Raw genomic sequence first — 16,566 nt, forward strand, 5'->3', positions numbered from 1 at the left:
CAGGAAACCTCCTTCGCAGGGCGGGGAATGTCTTTGCTCTCCAGAGACCACTCCCAGCTACCCAGCTAAGTTCGTCTCAAGTTTTCCTCCTCCATTCCTCGCTGTAGCCCCCAAACCCGGGGAGCCACTTGAGATTGCCAGCACAGGTACCTGAAATATGTCAGAACCGGAGACTGATGGCGTGTTTATTTTAAACGCCTCACGCCCCACATAGGCCGTATCTGTAAGACAACTCTTCGGGAATTCGAAGGACGACTAGAAGCTCACAGTCTATAAAAAGAACAATAGTAAAACGCAGCGCTCCTCACGTTCCTTTGCGCCCAAGGGTTCTCGAGTGGCGCGGAGAGCCGGAGCCCTGCCGGGGGCCGAGAGCCGGAGCCCGGAAAAGGCGCACTGCCCCTTTAAAAGGCCGCGCATCTCCAGGCCGGCCTTCCTCCCCGGGGCTCCAGCTGTGATTGACGCTGGGCGGCGAGAGGAGGCGCCTGGCGCTAACAAAAGTCCGGCCCGCGGGCGAGCAGCGCCGGGCCACAAGTCTCCGCTCACTCGGGGCATCGCAACAAGTGGCCGCCGCGCCCTCCCCGGGGAAGCCGCGGACACACGGGGGTGCAGGGAGGAAGCGGCGGAGCGGGACAGCCCGGGGCAGGCGCGGCTCAGCGCGCACGGCTGGGGACCGCGGAGGCGCATGGGGACCCCGCGGCGGCGGAGGCGCGGCGAGCCTAGGGGCGGCACCGGGGCGCGGGCTCTGCGTCGCACAGCTCCCTCGCTCCTGGAGCGCGGATTCTGAGATTCCCCAGTGGCTGTCCTGGACCCGGCCTGCCACCCCGTGGGTGCCTGGAGAGGACCTAGTACTCCCCGCTCCCGCCGCAGAGCAGGGCCGTCCCCTCCCAGATCGGCCCACAGAAGGGGCATGTGCAGCTAACGGTCCGGTCCTGACCGCTTTCCTCTGCCCCGCCGCCTAGGAGGTGCACCCCAGCTATGCAGTGTCCAGGGAGACGGCGGGCATGACGGCGACAGGATGGGCGCGAACAATGGCAAACAGTACGGCAGTGAGGGTGAGTGGGCCGAACGTCTCCCCGACTCCAGGATCGCGCCCCCCTCCCTTTCCTCTCGTTCACAGCTCAGGCGCACCCTACTTTGGTGCGATTGGGCTTGTCGTCTTCTCTCTGGGCTCTGCGTGATCAATCTCTGGTACCTCGAGGATGCCTTTCCACCACCGGGGTCCCTTAAGCAATTTTCCAGGTTGTCTTTAGGACTGCTCAAGTTGTATTTCTGCTGTGTTTCTTTCTGAGCACACGTGCCTCAACTTTCCTTCCCTGCGCACCTTGGTGTAGGTGACGGTTTGGCAGAGAATTGAAGCAGTGAAACTTTCCCAGGCCTTTGTGATTCAGTCCCCTGGACTTCTTCGTACCAGGAAAAAACTTCTGGAAGAAGTTAAGCTTCCATTCTTTGCTAACTGCCCTGGTCTGACAGCTCCATGAAACTAACCACCTATGGGTCCCGCGAGGCACGGAGTGGCTGGGAGCTTTGTCTGGGCTCTCTCGAGGCTCAAGACAGGCAGAGCACCATCTGTTACTCGGGGCTGGAAATTGCACAGAAATATTGCCTGTCAAGTGAGAACTTGGAAGTTGGGGAAACTTTAAACTCCGCCTACTCCTAAAGGGATGATGGATGTGTGGGTTGCCTTTTCAGTCCCGCCTCCCCCACTTTGCATAATACCGGTAGTGTTTTAACTCCAGTGATTAACAGCATGTCCCTGATACTCACACAGCCAAGACATGTTCCACAGTTCAAGAGTTAAGGTCTGTATCTGGTGAACATGGCTGGAGGGCGTGAGGAGACGGCAGGGTTTGGCCTTACAGCCTTTCCCCAGAGCACAGGCGATTACAAAGGAGGGGGCCAGCCCTTGCAGACTGGTAGGAATGCAGAATAGCTATTCAGCATGTGGTGGTGAGGAAGCCCTTATCAGCTTGCTCAAAACTTGGGGTCTCTCCCTGTTTGTCTCTGTGTACATTTCTGAGCAACTTTGTTAAGTTATACTAAAAGCAAAGCTCCGAAAAAAAAAATCCACACGATTAAAAAAATCATTTCTTTCCAGACTATCATGTTTTGAATTCCATGTATATGTATATATTTTCTACATACACAGATGTACTTGTGCATATATATGCATATAATCATATTCTTGTCCTGGGCAGATACATGAGAGAAATATTTTGGAAAAAAAATATTTTTAGACAGCAAGTGTGACAGTGTGCCAGAAAAGATTATTGGAGAACCTTGGCCACTCAGCTCTCCAAAGGTATTCAAGTTAATGTTTTTAAAATGTGTGGAGAGGTGAACAATGAAGCCTCTTCACTCTGAGTCATCAAAAGGTGTTCAGTAACTGTCAGGGTACCTGTCAGCTGTGTGTTTGATGGGGGGGGGGGAGGTGGAGGGAGCATGGTCTGAGAAGTACAAGAGTCCTTACTCTGCTTCTCCAACTAAACCATTGCAGGGCTCTCCTAATCCTCTGTAATGTGTTCTTACATCTCGGCATATCATCGTATCATACAGTGTGTGGTATATGACGACTTCCTGTCTGAACAGCAGAATTTTCAACCCTTGGGAGAAAAAGGGAGAGACAGGGAACTAATGTTCTCCAGCTGTTACCCGTAAATGCTACCTCTGCGTTTTCACTTCGGTGCAAGTCAAGTTTTACTGGGATCAGATTTAGATACACTGTAGACTTCTTATAGGAATAAAAGCGGGGGAGGGGAACCTCGGGCTCAGCTGATCAGATGAGACCAATCGGAATGTTTGTGAGTTTTGGCTGGAGAGCCACACTGTGTTTAGTTTTCATCAAGTAATTTCAGATGAGTCAAGATTCCTCTGTGATAGACGAGAAAGAAAACAGAGAAACCCCAAGTAACATGACCTCAGACCTCCCCCCTCCTTTTCCTTCCTCTCTGTTATACTGTAGCCCCTTCTATTTATAATTAGGTATATTAAATAAAGCTGTATTGTGGCATGATAGAAACCTGCACAGAGATGCCTCTTATAATATGATTGTGGCATCTTACTTATCCAAAGTATCAAATTCAAAAGAAAGTGAAAACTGTACCTACTAATTTTATCTGTTATCAGAGAAGACTGAGAATCAAGACAGTTTTCTGGATTGAGTGCACCTGAGGTATAATATACGTCAAACACAAAGAGTGTTTATACGTAGACTGTGTAGACTATGTTTGTTCAAATATATATCAGTGATGTTTGTGTATGCTTCAAAACCACAGGTCTATATTTCTATAATTCCTGACAGTTGACAGTATGTACAGCCTCTGGATATTGCAGATATCATTGAATTATTAAAATTTTTAACTGTGAGTATTTTATGGATAATCTTACTTTCTCTTGGGAAATACATTATACATCTTTAAAGGTCTTTGTAAGACTACCTTAACAGGTGCAGTGGACAGCACCTTTCACCTTCCTGTGACCCAAGGATAGGTGGGGTTAACATTGCCTGGAAGACTGTCAGAAACTGGAGTTTGGAGTTCCTCGTGGAACTACACACTCATCATATATTGTGTGCATTAAGTTTTTAGATCTTCTCGTGAGAAAACAGAGCATCCACTTGGGAATTTGGAACTTGATTCCAACTTCACCTCCTGGGGTCTTTCTTTTCCAAAGTGAAGAGAGTGGTTCTCAGTAGCAAGATTTGCCATTATCTCTTCGCTAAGTGTACAGCCATTTATTTCATTTTGCTTTCTTAATGTCTTCTAATGGACCACTTGGAGAGGGTTAGCCTTGTGAAGACCTATTATAATTAATAGGCAAGTGAAGACTTAACTGCTAAGAAATCAATAAATATCAACCCCCTTTCTCCTCTATATTGCTCACGTATTCCCACTTGTCCTCCTAATTCTGGTATCTAAGTCTTCTCTTCTTTTTTGAGATCAAAGATATCTGTGAATCCATAATGAGTGATTTCAGAGTGTTTTATTTCCCTAAATTCTTAGTGAACATTCAGATTAATACTCTGCCTTTAGGCTGGCCTTGGATTTTGCTCCTGGGGGGAAAAACTTACATCCTTAATCTTTAGCTTTCTAGAAACATAAGCCAATGTCTAAATGATTAGTATGTTCTGGTAAATTCTTTCATGAGAGACCATTATTTTTGTTCTTTATCTGGTTTCAGAAAGTATAAGTTACAGCCTATGCAGAGAAAAATATGAAGAATGAGTTGGGGGGATTCAAAGGCATTAGAACCATTAGCTTTGACTTCAGTTAAGCCAAATAAACAAATCTCAGTTCAAGTAGGAAGAGGGGAGCTGCCTTCTCTGCCTTTTAAGGGTTTGGGGTTATGTTTATTCTGTGTCTACAGGTCAGAGGCAGTAGCGCGCTCACTGTTAACAGCTCCTTTGCAAAGCCCTAGGTCTTGTTGAATTGGAGCTGGAGAGGTCACAGCCATGGGGCTTGACCCCTGGTAGCTTTTGGGTCTAGTAGGGTCTTTTTACCATCTCAGATGAGGAGAGCCAGTTGCTTGAGAGTGTAAGTCATCACAGATCCACCACCACCTGGGAAATCTTGAAATAACAGTAATGGCAATTAGCACTAGCCAAAGTCTACTGTATCTGTTCTTGATTGTAAGAACCTGGCATGCACTGTCTCCCTTTATCCACAAAGTCATCCTATAGGGCAGGGTTTCCTATGTCTCTTTCCTACAGTAATACTGGCCAATTCCAGAGTCATTGATTTTGTCAGCTAATAGATATTTTCCTTGCCACTGTGTGCCAGGAGCTCTTAGGACCTTGTGTGCATTGTTACAAAGGACACAAAGAAGGACAGGTAACAGAGAAACCATATGGTATGCTACAAGGGGCTATAAAGTCTCTTAATGAGAAATTTGGCAGGCTAAGATAAGATATAGTTTTAGTCACTGTGTGGCCTCATTGGAAAGTTGGAATTCATACCAAGATTTACAGGAAGTTGGATATGGAGTTTTGGAGATCCAGGTAGACTATTGCTCTTTAAAATTGCTGCCTTGTTTCCATCCGCTGAAACTCTCTAACCAAATGTGATATCCTGGGAAGACTATAAGCGTTGAAAAGTTATTTCTCACAGTTTTAGAGCCTGAAAGTCAGAGAGCAGCTAGCATGTCTCCATGCCTAGGTTCTGGTGAGAACCTCTCATTGAGGCTGTAGATGCTCACTTCTACCTGTATCCTGGCAAGGCCATTGAGGAAACAGGCTGAGCTAGCTATCTGGACTGTTAAAAGTACACAAATCCTGTCCATGAGGATTTTTGCCTTCACACATACACACTGGATTCACTTCCTAATACTAACATATTGCAATTAAAGTTTCAAAATCTATATTTTGGGGGTCCATGGGTATCAGCATCTTTCAGTCTACTGAGAGTATAACACTGTCAGTCTTGCATAGTAGCTGCTACAGTCTGACCACTGGATGGAGAATTTCTCAAGATTCGGGGTTTAATAGGTTTCATCTACTTGTGCATTCCTCTAAAGTTCTGTCTTATTTTTCTTTGGTTGCATATCAGAACTGTGAATGTTGGCCTGGACATACTGTAAATATCAGCATAACTCTGTGATAGAAGAAGGTTTTCATCCTTTGCCTGAGGCAAATAATTCCATTGTGATGCAAATCAGAAGATAAAGGATAGTGTTCCAGTGTTTGGTTAAAATTAAAGCACCTTTACTGTGCTGCTGGCAGTTCCATGGTTGGTCTGGTGGTGAGCAATTTCGGAGAACTGGAGATCTTTTTTGAACACTTCAAGGCCTGAAAGGAGAGGTGGCCGTCTTTCCACGTTGGGAACCAAGTCTCAGCTCTGTTTTAACTCCCTCTGCCGCTTGAACAGAATGAATTTTGAATTGAGTAATTAAGAATTGCCCCTCCTCTATCCTGTCTTTGCTGTCATCTCTGGGTTTTGGTTGGCTGTTCGAGCTTCTGAGGTGTTCACAATGTATGTAAGTTGTAGGGAGTTAGGTTTGACTCCAATGAAAGAAGCCCTGTGCAATAGTTGAAGGTGACCTGCCTAGGAGGCTGCAGGATCCTCGCCTTGCAAGGTGATCACAATGAAGGGTGTGGTACAGAGAGTTTTGAGTCAGTTCTCTAGCAAGAGATTCTGCCACATGCATTTATGTCTGATAGAGCTGGGAGGAGGAAGAACCGTCTTATTGGTTGTCCAGTGCAGACTGGTCAGCTCTGAAACCATATTTGCACAAACAACACAGATGGACATACTAGGTTGTATTTAGACATTTGTCATATATACACATATGTATGTAATAATAATTCTAAAAAAAAGATTATCAACTTGTGCAGGCCTGAGAGAGCTATGTGGGAGGGGCTGGAGGGGGAAGTGATATAAATCTATATCAATTAACATATTTTTTATTAATTTTTTATTTTTATTAATTTTTTTAAAATTTTATTTTATTTTATTTTACAATACATTTCAGTTATACATATCAGCCACGGATTCCCTTGTTCTAATTAACATATTTTTAAAAAAGCATTCCTTTCACACTTTCTGGGTAAATTTTTATTCCATATATATATGTGTGTGTGTGTGTGTGTGTGTGTGTATGTATCATATATATGTATATATGTGTATATATATATACATATAGATAGCCCAATAAGTGTATCTATCAAAATATATACATATTATTTATTTACTGATTGCTTTTATTCCCCTGCCTTCTCTGGAGTCTATCCTCCTACATGGAAATCGGGTTTGATAAATGACTTCTTAGTCTCTGTGCAAGCATGGATCCTGACTCCCTCTCCTTACAGTGTTATTGTTACTTTTTTTTATTACCACAGGACACGGGGAACTTCTAAATGTAAATCAGGTCTTTTGATTGTATTCATGCTCAACACCTCAAGTCAATGTTTGCCCTTGTATATGTGACTTTAAAGTTGGTATTATCAATTGCTAGCATTTAATCAGAAGCTGCCAACTGGCTAGAATGACAGGGAAGGCATGCCCTTCCAGAAGCTGTGAGAAGCTTCAGCCGGTGACTTCTGGCAGACACCGGGGCAATCCTTTTTCCTCCTACATGGTGAGAGGAAAATCAGCATCAGTCAAATTTGCCCTGGAGTGAAGCTGGTTTGTTCTTGTTTAGTTTAAGAATTGGGACCTTTTGCTGGTCTCACTGATCTCTCAGTGGGATAAGACTTGGTCCAAGGAAGTTTGTATTCTAGTTGAGAAGATACACACAGGGGTCAGTTTTTTTGGCTCCCGTTTTGATATTAAATGAAACACCTGTGGCTAGGTGCTTATGAGGAGAGGGGATATATTGAGTTCACAGTTGCCTCTAGTGGTGGTCCTTCTGCAGAGTGCCTCATAACGAGAGCTAAGTGATGTGGTGTAAGAACATGCTCATGTCTCTCTCTAAAGCCTCTAAGACTTAGGTCTAGGGTGCTGTATGAACCAATCTCTTTTGATTGCTTCACAGAGGCTCCACCTTTGAACAACATAATCAGATTAAGCATCTACTCTCTTAATACCTGGTAATAAGGATCAAATTTCAACATGTGGAACCTCCAGGGGACACAATACATTTAAACTACCTCTAAACTAGTAGCCAGACAGGTCAGCAAGTGCAGATGCACAGAAGGACTTTATCTTTCAAATAGACTAGATGTGAGTAAGTGATAAGTTGGATGTATACTTAGGAATTGAGATGCTCTCTTCATTGTGACAGCCTTTACATGTGTCTACACACCCTGAAATGCCTAAAGGATGTGGATGTTTTCTAGAAATAAATGTCAAAACAAAACTGCTTGCTTGGAGGAGTGATACCTTATGATTTCTAAAGAAAGTTGTTTTTTTTTTTTAATGAAAGGTGTGTGTGTGTGTGTGTGTGTGTGTGTGTGTGTGTGTGTGTGTGCATACAGTGCCCCTGGACATCAGAGCAGGGCGTCAGATCACCTGGAGCCAGAGTTACTGGCAGTTTTGAGCCACCTGACATGGGTGTTGGGAATTAAACTTGAGTTCTCTGAAACAGCAACTTGTATTCTTTTTTTTTGTTTTGTTTTGTTTTTGTTTTTCGAGACAGGGTTTCTCTGTGTAGCTTTGCACCTTTCCTGGAACTCACTTGGTAGATCAGGCTGGCCTCAAACTCACAGAGATCCGCCTGGCTCTGCCTCCCGAGTGCTGGGATTAAAGGCGTGCGCCACCACCGCCAGGCAGCAACTTGTATTCTTAAACATGGAGACATTGTTTCCTTTCTTATCCCCCAAATCTTCTTGTTTCATTTCTCAAATGAGTTGGTTCATAGTCAGTGATTCCTGTGGGTTCCATGTAAGTGAGAACCTTGACATGCTTCAGTGAAGGGGCAGAGATGCCTGGCCAGCCTGGGAGCTTCCCAAGCCCATGTGCGGCAATGAAGGCGAAAGGTAGCCTTAGAGTGGAGACTTCTAAAATGTACTAGTTAATACCCCAAAGAGGTATAGATGTAAAACTCTTGACATGAATAATCACTAACCATCTCTGAATTTTCCTCGGTAATGAAATATAAACACATGGTCAACATTTTGTCTGCTCCATGGTTGAAGTGTGGTGGACTGTTCCTGGAGCTGTAAATCTCTATTAGGTTGTGCATTTGACGGGCTCGTTCTACCAATTCATATTTACATTCTTCAACCAGTAACTAATGAAAAACAGTTGTTCACACTGCATGAACTCATAATTGTAACTTTAGAAGCCTTGAGCAATGTGTAGAAATGTTATTAAAACATTTTTTTTGTTTGCTACCCTTTCTGTGGTAAATTCCTGTGCTGCACTTTCCGAGCAAATGTAGCAGTGGAAAGACAACCAGAATTTCTAGAAAAAAATCTCAAGCATTTCTCTTATACTTGTGGATTGACCTTTTTGCTGCATGTAAGCCACTTCTTGGCAAGGTGATGAAGTCAGCAAAGTTGGCTTACATATGTACTTGAACATTTTGGTTTAGCTGGATTCTTGGGTCATATCCGGGGAACAGCATGGCCAAGTCCATGATCAAGGAAAGGCCTTACCCATTCCAACTGTCAGTTATGTTCATAGTTGATGAGAAAAGAAAAAAATGGTAGAGAAGAAGAAAAACCATTTAGAGAAATGAGTGAAGAAGACAATAAAATGAAGTTGTGAGGAATCAGAACATTAATTGCCTCTAATATTGACAATATAATTTACGCTCACTTAGTTTTTCTTACTTAGGAAATGTCACTTACAAACAATATGATTACTAATAAATATATGGCGGGTGTGGGTATTGCTAAGTTTACTATAGTTTAGTCAATGTTTTAATAGTATTAAAAATCTGGCCATGATATTGCCTACTTGTGATCTTAGCCCTTGATAAGCTAAAACAGAAGGATGGACATGAGTTCAAGGCCAGCCAGGGATGCATGGTGAATTCCAGGCTAGTACTAACTATGGAACAAGATTCTTTCTCAAAATAAGTAAGTAAATAAATAGATAATTAAAGAAACTAGATAACAGTAATTGGGTACTTACTAGTCACTATGACCTTCTCTAAGCACATGATGCAACCATCCTGTAGTTCTCAGACACTCATATTCCCGCTTCATAGTTCCAGCATACAGGCTTGGAAGTTGTCCGTCCTGGGTACACAGGACAGATTGGTGGCGCCTTGCCTGAAACCCAGGGCTGCTCTAGAGCCCCTGCTTACTTCACTGTGCTCGTGGTCTTGCCATTTGGGTGTCAGCCAGGACACTTTTCAGTCTTGTTTTACTTGCTGTTTCAAAGACTCGGTGACTAAGAAGTAGCCGCGTGGGATAAAGAGAGATGGTTTTGTGGCATAGCCCGGTCAAAAATGAAAGGCACATTCTGAAGGAAGCGTTTATCCAACTTTGTGCGGCTCTCCAAAGGGCAGATTAACTGCTCATTAGGTAACAATCTGCTGACAAATTGGCAGGCTATCTAGTATCTAATAATGTTAGCATATAAAATAATTAGCATGTTCCTTGGAGTCTGCAGAGTGTGAAGCAGAGAGGCTGTCCTCTGCTTCCCCAGAGCATGATTAATTTTAACGGATCTTTGTTCTGAGATAGCCCTCTACTTGGGATGACCTTTGGATCTGCTTATAAAATAACAGCCAACAGAAGACTAAGAAACGTGCATGATTTTCTTTCCTCTGTAAATACTGTGGAATTCATCTCTTATATTTCCCTCTGGCTTAAAAGCTACAGACTCTTAAGTAGCATTTAATATGGGGATTTATCCTGACATATATTTGAGAGCTTGCCCTTCTGTTTTGCCAGCCCTGGGAGGCTTCTTCATCATTATGTCTGTGAAATTTCTTTGTAAACTGTAAAGGATTTCAGACATTAATACCATTTTACATCACAGGGACTATGTCTACCATGATCTCAAGGTTTCAGGCAAGGAAACTAAGGCCTTAGGAGATTAAATACTTTGCCTTCATTTGACAATGAAGATTAAATGGGGTCATTCTGATGCTAAATTTAGTATACGGTCATTTATACCACTGTTCTCCTTTATTTGCTATAAGATATCACCTTTCCAAGGGATACTGCCTCACTGTCTTCTAGCTTAAACTCTGTTTTCCTGATTTTTTCTTTGTCTCTAGTGTTTACTCATTATTCATGCTACCATGCCCTTAATCCCAGGTGAGTACACCCCTACTCACAAAGTAGTCTTTAGAGTTTGTTCAGTGAGTAAATGAAGATAAATCTAGAGCAATAGTCTATCTGTTTTGCTCCCAAAATACCATGAACAGTCCTATCACATTTTCTGTGAACCTTTCTTCACCTTGGACATTTTGCCCTTAAGAAGTAAATTGCCCTGCCTGTGTAGTTCAGCAGTATAACCTTCACCTAGGATATACAAGGCTCTTAGTTCAGTTCCTCATACCACACATACAAAAACAGTTCCTTTCAACATAATGTTTCTTTAATAATATCTTTGAAATTATTATAGTATAGAACTTTACTTTTTTCATTGAAAATAGATTCCTCTCTCATAAAACACACCCCAACCACAGTTTCCCCTCCCTCCACCCCTCTTATCTCCCTCCCACCTCCCTTCTCCCCCAGACCAATTTCCCCTCTATTTTCTCTTCAGAAAAGAACAGGCCCCCAAGAGACTATAGCCAAACAGGACAAAACAAGATACAGTAAGACAAGGAGAAAGCCCTCTGTGAAAGCTGAAGGAGGCAACCCAATAGGAAGAAAAGAGTCTCAAGAGCAAGTAAACGAGTCAGAGATCAACTGTTCCCACTGTTAGCAGTCCCATCAAAACACCAAGCTAACAGACATAACATAAGACAGAGGACCTGATGCAGACCCATGCAGGCCCTGTACTTGCTGCTTCAGTCTCTGTAAGCCCATATGAATTCACTTAGTTGATTTGGTGGGCCATGTTCTCCTAGTGTTAAAAATTTATTAAAAATTATGTACAATGTTATTTGATCATATTCTTTTCCTACATCTAACTCATCCCAGATCTTATCTGCTCATCATAATGTTATTTCTCTTTCTCTCTCTCTCTCTCTCTCTCTCTCTCTCTCTCTCTCTCTCTCTCTCAAAGTCCCCACAAACAAGGGCCAAGACAACAAACACCAATAAACCAACCAACCAATCAGATAAACAAACAAAAAACCCATGGTATTTGTTTTTGTACTGGCCAACTACTCTTGGGCATGAGTTTGCCCTGGAGTGTGGTTGATATACACAGTGACACTCTATTGGAGAAAACTGATTTTCCCTTTCCCACAAGCTCTTGCAAACAGCTTTCTTGGTTAGGGTGGGACTTTGTGTCCACCTTCCCTTCTTTGTGCTGGGATTTTGTCTGGTATGAACTTGTTCAGGTCTTGTGTGTACATAATTTTTTCCTATAAATTATGGAAACTCCATACTAAAGAATAATGAAATGGGCCTTGAAGAAAGAAACCTGGGGTAAAGGATATGCATTGTTACATTAGGACAGTTTTCTGCACGATGGAGGTCAGACATCAATCTGACCATCGTGTTTTGTTTGTTTACTGAATGTCTCAATAGTGGGCTGGGGATTTTATTATGCATGGCACTGAGCCTGACTGACATTTGATTTGAAGTGCTGGTGTATACATACATATATTCATAGGGGGATGTTTAGTGCTTGCTACTATTCTCCATTTCATTTTATTTTACCTTTTGCAAGCATATATATATATATATATATATATATATATATATATATATATACTTGTATATGTTTATTTACATGTGTATGGATGCCCATGTGCATAGGTATGTTTGTATGTACACACCTATAGGCTAGAAGTTGACTTTGGTATGTCCTTCAGTAGCTCTCCACCTTATATATTGAGGCAGGATCTCTCACTTGAACTTAGAGCCCATCTATTTTGCTAGTCTATTAAGGCAGCTTTCTCTGTCTCTGTCCAGTGTGCTCTGTCTGTAATTACAGGTGGGGCATCACGCTTCTCTCACATTTATGTGTGAGCTGGGGAGCCAAATTCTGGTCCTTAGACTTGTAGAAAAAGTACTTTACCCACTAAACCATCTCCCTACTCCACTCACCAGGTTTTGATTAATTTTTTTTACATTTATTTATTCGTGTGTGTGTGTGTGTGTGTGTGTGTGTGTGTGTGTGTGTGTGTGCTACTTTGTATGTGTGGAGGCGAACAACCTGCTGGAATTGGCTTTCTCTTCCTACTGTGTAGATTCTGGGGATCAAACTCAGGTGGATTTTAGGCTTGGCAGCAAGTACCTTTACCCACTGAGCTCACTCATTCCTTGGGTTTTGATTTTAAAGACTAGCAGCTGTTAAAATTGATCAGCAAGAGTGACATAGCCCCCTTGGGATAATGTATATTCTGCATATTATTCTGCAATTAATTTTAAGCAGTGCCATTTCTGTCTTGAACAGCTTCTTTTCTTAAGTTTTATTTTTCTTATACTTTGCTTATTTAATTATGTTTTAATATTTTTCTCTGTTTTCTTCCCTTTGGAAGACTTTTCCTGTTGATTACCCCGAAAGTGTGTTTGGAGAGACACTATTTCCCTGGGGAGTCTTTTCTCCACTCCTAAAGCTGTAACAATGTGAACTGAGCAATAAAAAAACCAATTCCCTCCTGTTGGTTGTGCTTCAAATAGTCATTTCTTTGATACCAGCTAATAAAAACAGGAAAAGGATAATTTTTAAGTGCTTTGGTTGAGATTGCTTTACTTCCAATAAGGAAAATTGCCTCACAAGGGGGAGCATGGGTAATAAAGATACAACTAAGTGAATAATCGTATTCATTGTAAATGTCGAAGTCCCTATGTTGCTGCTTGCAAATCTCATTTAATCATGGCGTTGCTGAGCGCCCACTGCAGTATGGAGATGAGAACTTTCTGCTGTGTAAAATGGGCCTGCATACTTAAGGTAGATTTCAAATGCCATAGGAGATTTCCCATGTCCTTTCCCTTCTGAGAATATGAAGGCCATGGAATAGATGATAAGAGAGTCTGAGACAATGGTCACAAATGAAATATGGAAGGCTCCTGGGTATCTCAGGAGTGATAGCAGGTCAGAGAATGTTACATGAAAGAGTTGCGCCCCAAAGACACCAAAGAGCCATGCCACGGTCACACAGATGGTCAGAGTTCAGTATGCTGAGGTAGGTATTCCAAGCCCAGCTGTTTCTCTCTCACCCGCTTCTCTGTTCCTCACCATGCTCCCATTCTCTTCTTCTTTTTATTGATTTTTGGGATTAATAGTACCTTCCCTAGCTCTCTGTCCATGTCCCTGGGTACTGGCAATATTACATGCCCTCACAGGGTGTGGGTCTCCAGTAGCTCATAGCCATATTCATTGATTAACTAAAGCAGGGTTACAGTTTGGGACAACCCTGAAAGGCAATCTTGGGTACATAGTTCTTCACAGAAATGGTCAAATCCTACATTATAACTGTATCATATCAAATGTCAGCTCCCTTCTTTGTCTAATCAGCCTTTTCCTCTTGCCTTCTATTTGTCAAGGTTCTTCCCAATATACCTGTATTCCAGTCACCTTGGAGGCTATTTACTGAGAATTCAACACAAGACAACAAAGACAGCCCCTAAAACATACATACACGTAACATTTTACAGACTGAGCGTATTGTTTATGCATTTAGAAATATATATTTACATACGTATGCCTATACATATACATCATATAGATGTATAGCAATAATTTAAGAAACAGTGGCTATGCATTTGAAAGACAGCAGTGTGTGTGTGTGTGTGTGTGTGTGTGTGTGTGTGTGTGTGTGTGTGTGTTGTGTGTGACATGGGAGGAGTTGTAGGAAGGAAATGGAAAGAAGAAATGATGTAATCATAATCTCCCAAATTTATAATTATGAAAAAATAGAATGTGAAATAGCATGTTCCAGGGCTGGTCTTAGCCAAGTACTAGCATGGTGTTACTTATTGCTTCCTAAGGAGTTCCAGCTTTCCTTAGAAAGGAATCTTTAGCAGATAGTTAAAAGATATGGGCTGGCTTTCTTCTTGGGTCTGTGTTTGATCCTTTCATCAAGCTCTATACACTAAGGTGGCTTGACCAATAGCCATAGCTAACTGCAAAGGAGACCAAACAAGCCAATATTCTTGCTTTTGGAGGGGCCTTCTTAGAGTCTGCATAGACTTCATTTGCTGCCGTATCTCAGAACTGACTGAAGATGGGACTAGAGACTGTAATCTGTCTCATCCGCTTGTTCAGCTTGGGCACTGAAATCAGATACCTCAGGAACTTCTGTGTGGCTCCATTTTGCTCGTCATGTACTGTTCTTTGAAGGCTAATCAATGGAGCACGCCATAGTTGGTAGTAGACTAGTCAGGGAGAGTTAGTGAAGGAGCAGATGGCCAAGGTTGTCGTTGCCTGGATTCAACATTTCACATTCCTGGTCACTAACGGAATTTGGGATTTATTTAATACTTGTTACACGAGGGATCAGTGGCAAGTACAGATTCATTAGACAGATGAAACATGCAGGGCTTAAATCACAAGCAAGATGAAATCTATTCTATTTCTCTAAATTCTATAAATTAATATGTAGTCTCATGATCATTCTAGCTCATTAGTCATTTTATTACATTCAAATATTGCCCCACAGAGATTATCAAATTATTTTGTACTCAATCACTATGATCCTGAGAAATTTAGAATTAATTTAAAAAAGAAATTATTAGTTTATTATTATTGCTACTACAAAGATCCATACTTTATATAATTTCCAAAGCTTTAGAGACATTCCTCAACTCTTGTTATCTAAAACTTAAATAAATTTTTTAGCTTGGTACTCAAGTCTGTATGTATTGTATTCTGTAGCCAGATTGGTGTTTTAGTCTTCTTTCAGGATGCCTCTCACCACACACACACACACACACACACACACACACACACACACACAGAGTTTCCTGGCCAAGCAAGGGAAATGGTGTTCCATATACACTTACCTTGTTTTCCTAGACCCTGCCTCTGTCACACTCTGCTTCCCGTGTGATTACACATTGTGACCTGGTCTCAAATTCAGTCATTGGACTCAAATGCTCATTTTTAAATGAATTCTTCCTTAAAATCCCTTAGCTTCCTGTTTATAACACTTGACCCCTTATTTTGAGGGAGCCTGTTGTGTGTTTTCCTCTGCATTTTCTGTATCTACCCTCTGAGCCACCATGGTGTTTCATTTGTACAGAATGGGGACACATCATAGAAGACTTAAGAGCCTGGCTGTGAGAACTCAAGCTGTGGATATGCACAAGGACTTTGTTGTTTGATGTGGCTATGAATTGACTGTGGAGGTTGAGCAGGAGTTTTCAGGCATGTCTGAGAAGGGAGTAAGGGACACTAGGCTCAACAATGAAGCAGGACCAGTGTATAGACTACGAACAATGAAGCAGGACCAGTGTATAGACTACGAACAATGAAGCAGGACCAGTGTATAGACTACGAACAATGAAGCAGGACCAGTGTATAGACTACGAACAATGAAGCAGGACCAGTGTATAGACTACGAACAATGAAGCAGGACCAGTGTATAGACTACGAACAATGAAGCAGGACCAGTGTATAGACTACGAACAATGAAGCAGGACCAGTGTATAGACTACGAACAATGAAGCAGGACCAGTGTATAGACTACGAACAATGAAGCAGGACCAGTGTATAGACTACGAACAATGAAGCAGGACCAGTGTATAGACTATGAACAATGAAGCAGGACCAGTGTATAGACTATGAACAATGAAGCAGGACCAGTGTATAGACTATGAACAATGAAGCAGGACCAGTGTATAGACTACAAACAATGAAGCAGGACCAGTGTATAGACTACGAACAATGAAGCAGGACCAGTGTATAGACTACGAGGGAAAGGGAAGGTGACGTGAGGTGAGTCTCACCCTTGGAGGATTAGACAGATTCCTGTGATCAAAAACAACATAAAGACAGGTGAATGGCAGCAGAACAAACGGCAAATGTTTAACAAAGGCTACCTTGAAAAGCTTAGAAAGATTACAAGAGAAGCATGTAGCTTACAGGTTTTATGGTGGACTTAATCTCCACT

At 42.2% G+C, this 16,566-nt stretch overlaps 1 protein-coding gene across 1 annotated transcript in view; it reads left to right on the plus strand.

The window, feature by feature from the left end:
• Nucleotides 1-730: 730 nt before the first annotated feature.
• Nucleotides 731-16,566, plus strand: part of Fbxl7 (F-box and leucine rich repeat protein 7) — a 366,946-nt gene continuing 351,110 nt past the window's right edge. The window contains exon 1 of the mRNA XM_059276635.1: nt 731-1,052. Within this exon, the coding sequence (XP_059132618.1) occupies nt 1,016-1,052 (37 nt within the window). The 5' untranslated portion in view covers nt 731-1,015. The remainder of the gene's footprint in view (nt 1,053-16,566) is intronic.

The sequence above is a fragment of the Peromyscus eremicus genome, chromosome 11, assembly GCF_949786415.1.
Source record: "Peromyscus eremicus chromosome 11, PerEre_H2_v1, whole genome shotgun sequence".
Lineage (NCBI taxonomy): Eukaryota > Metazoa > Chordata > Mammalia > Rodentia > Cricetidae > Peromyscus > Peromyscus eremicus.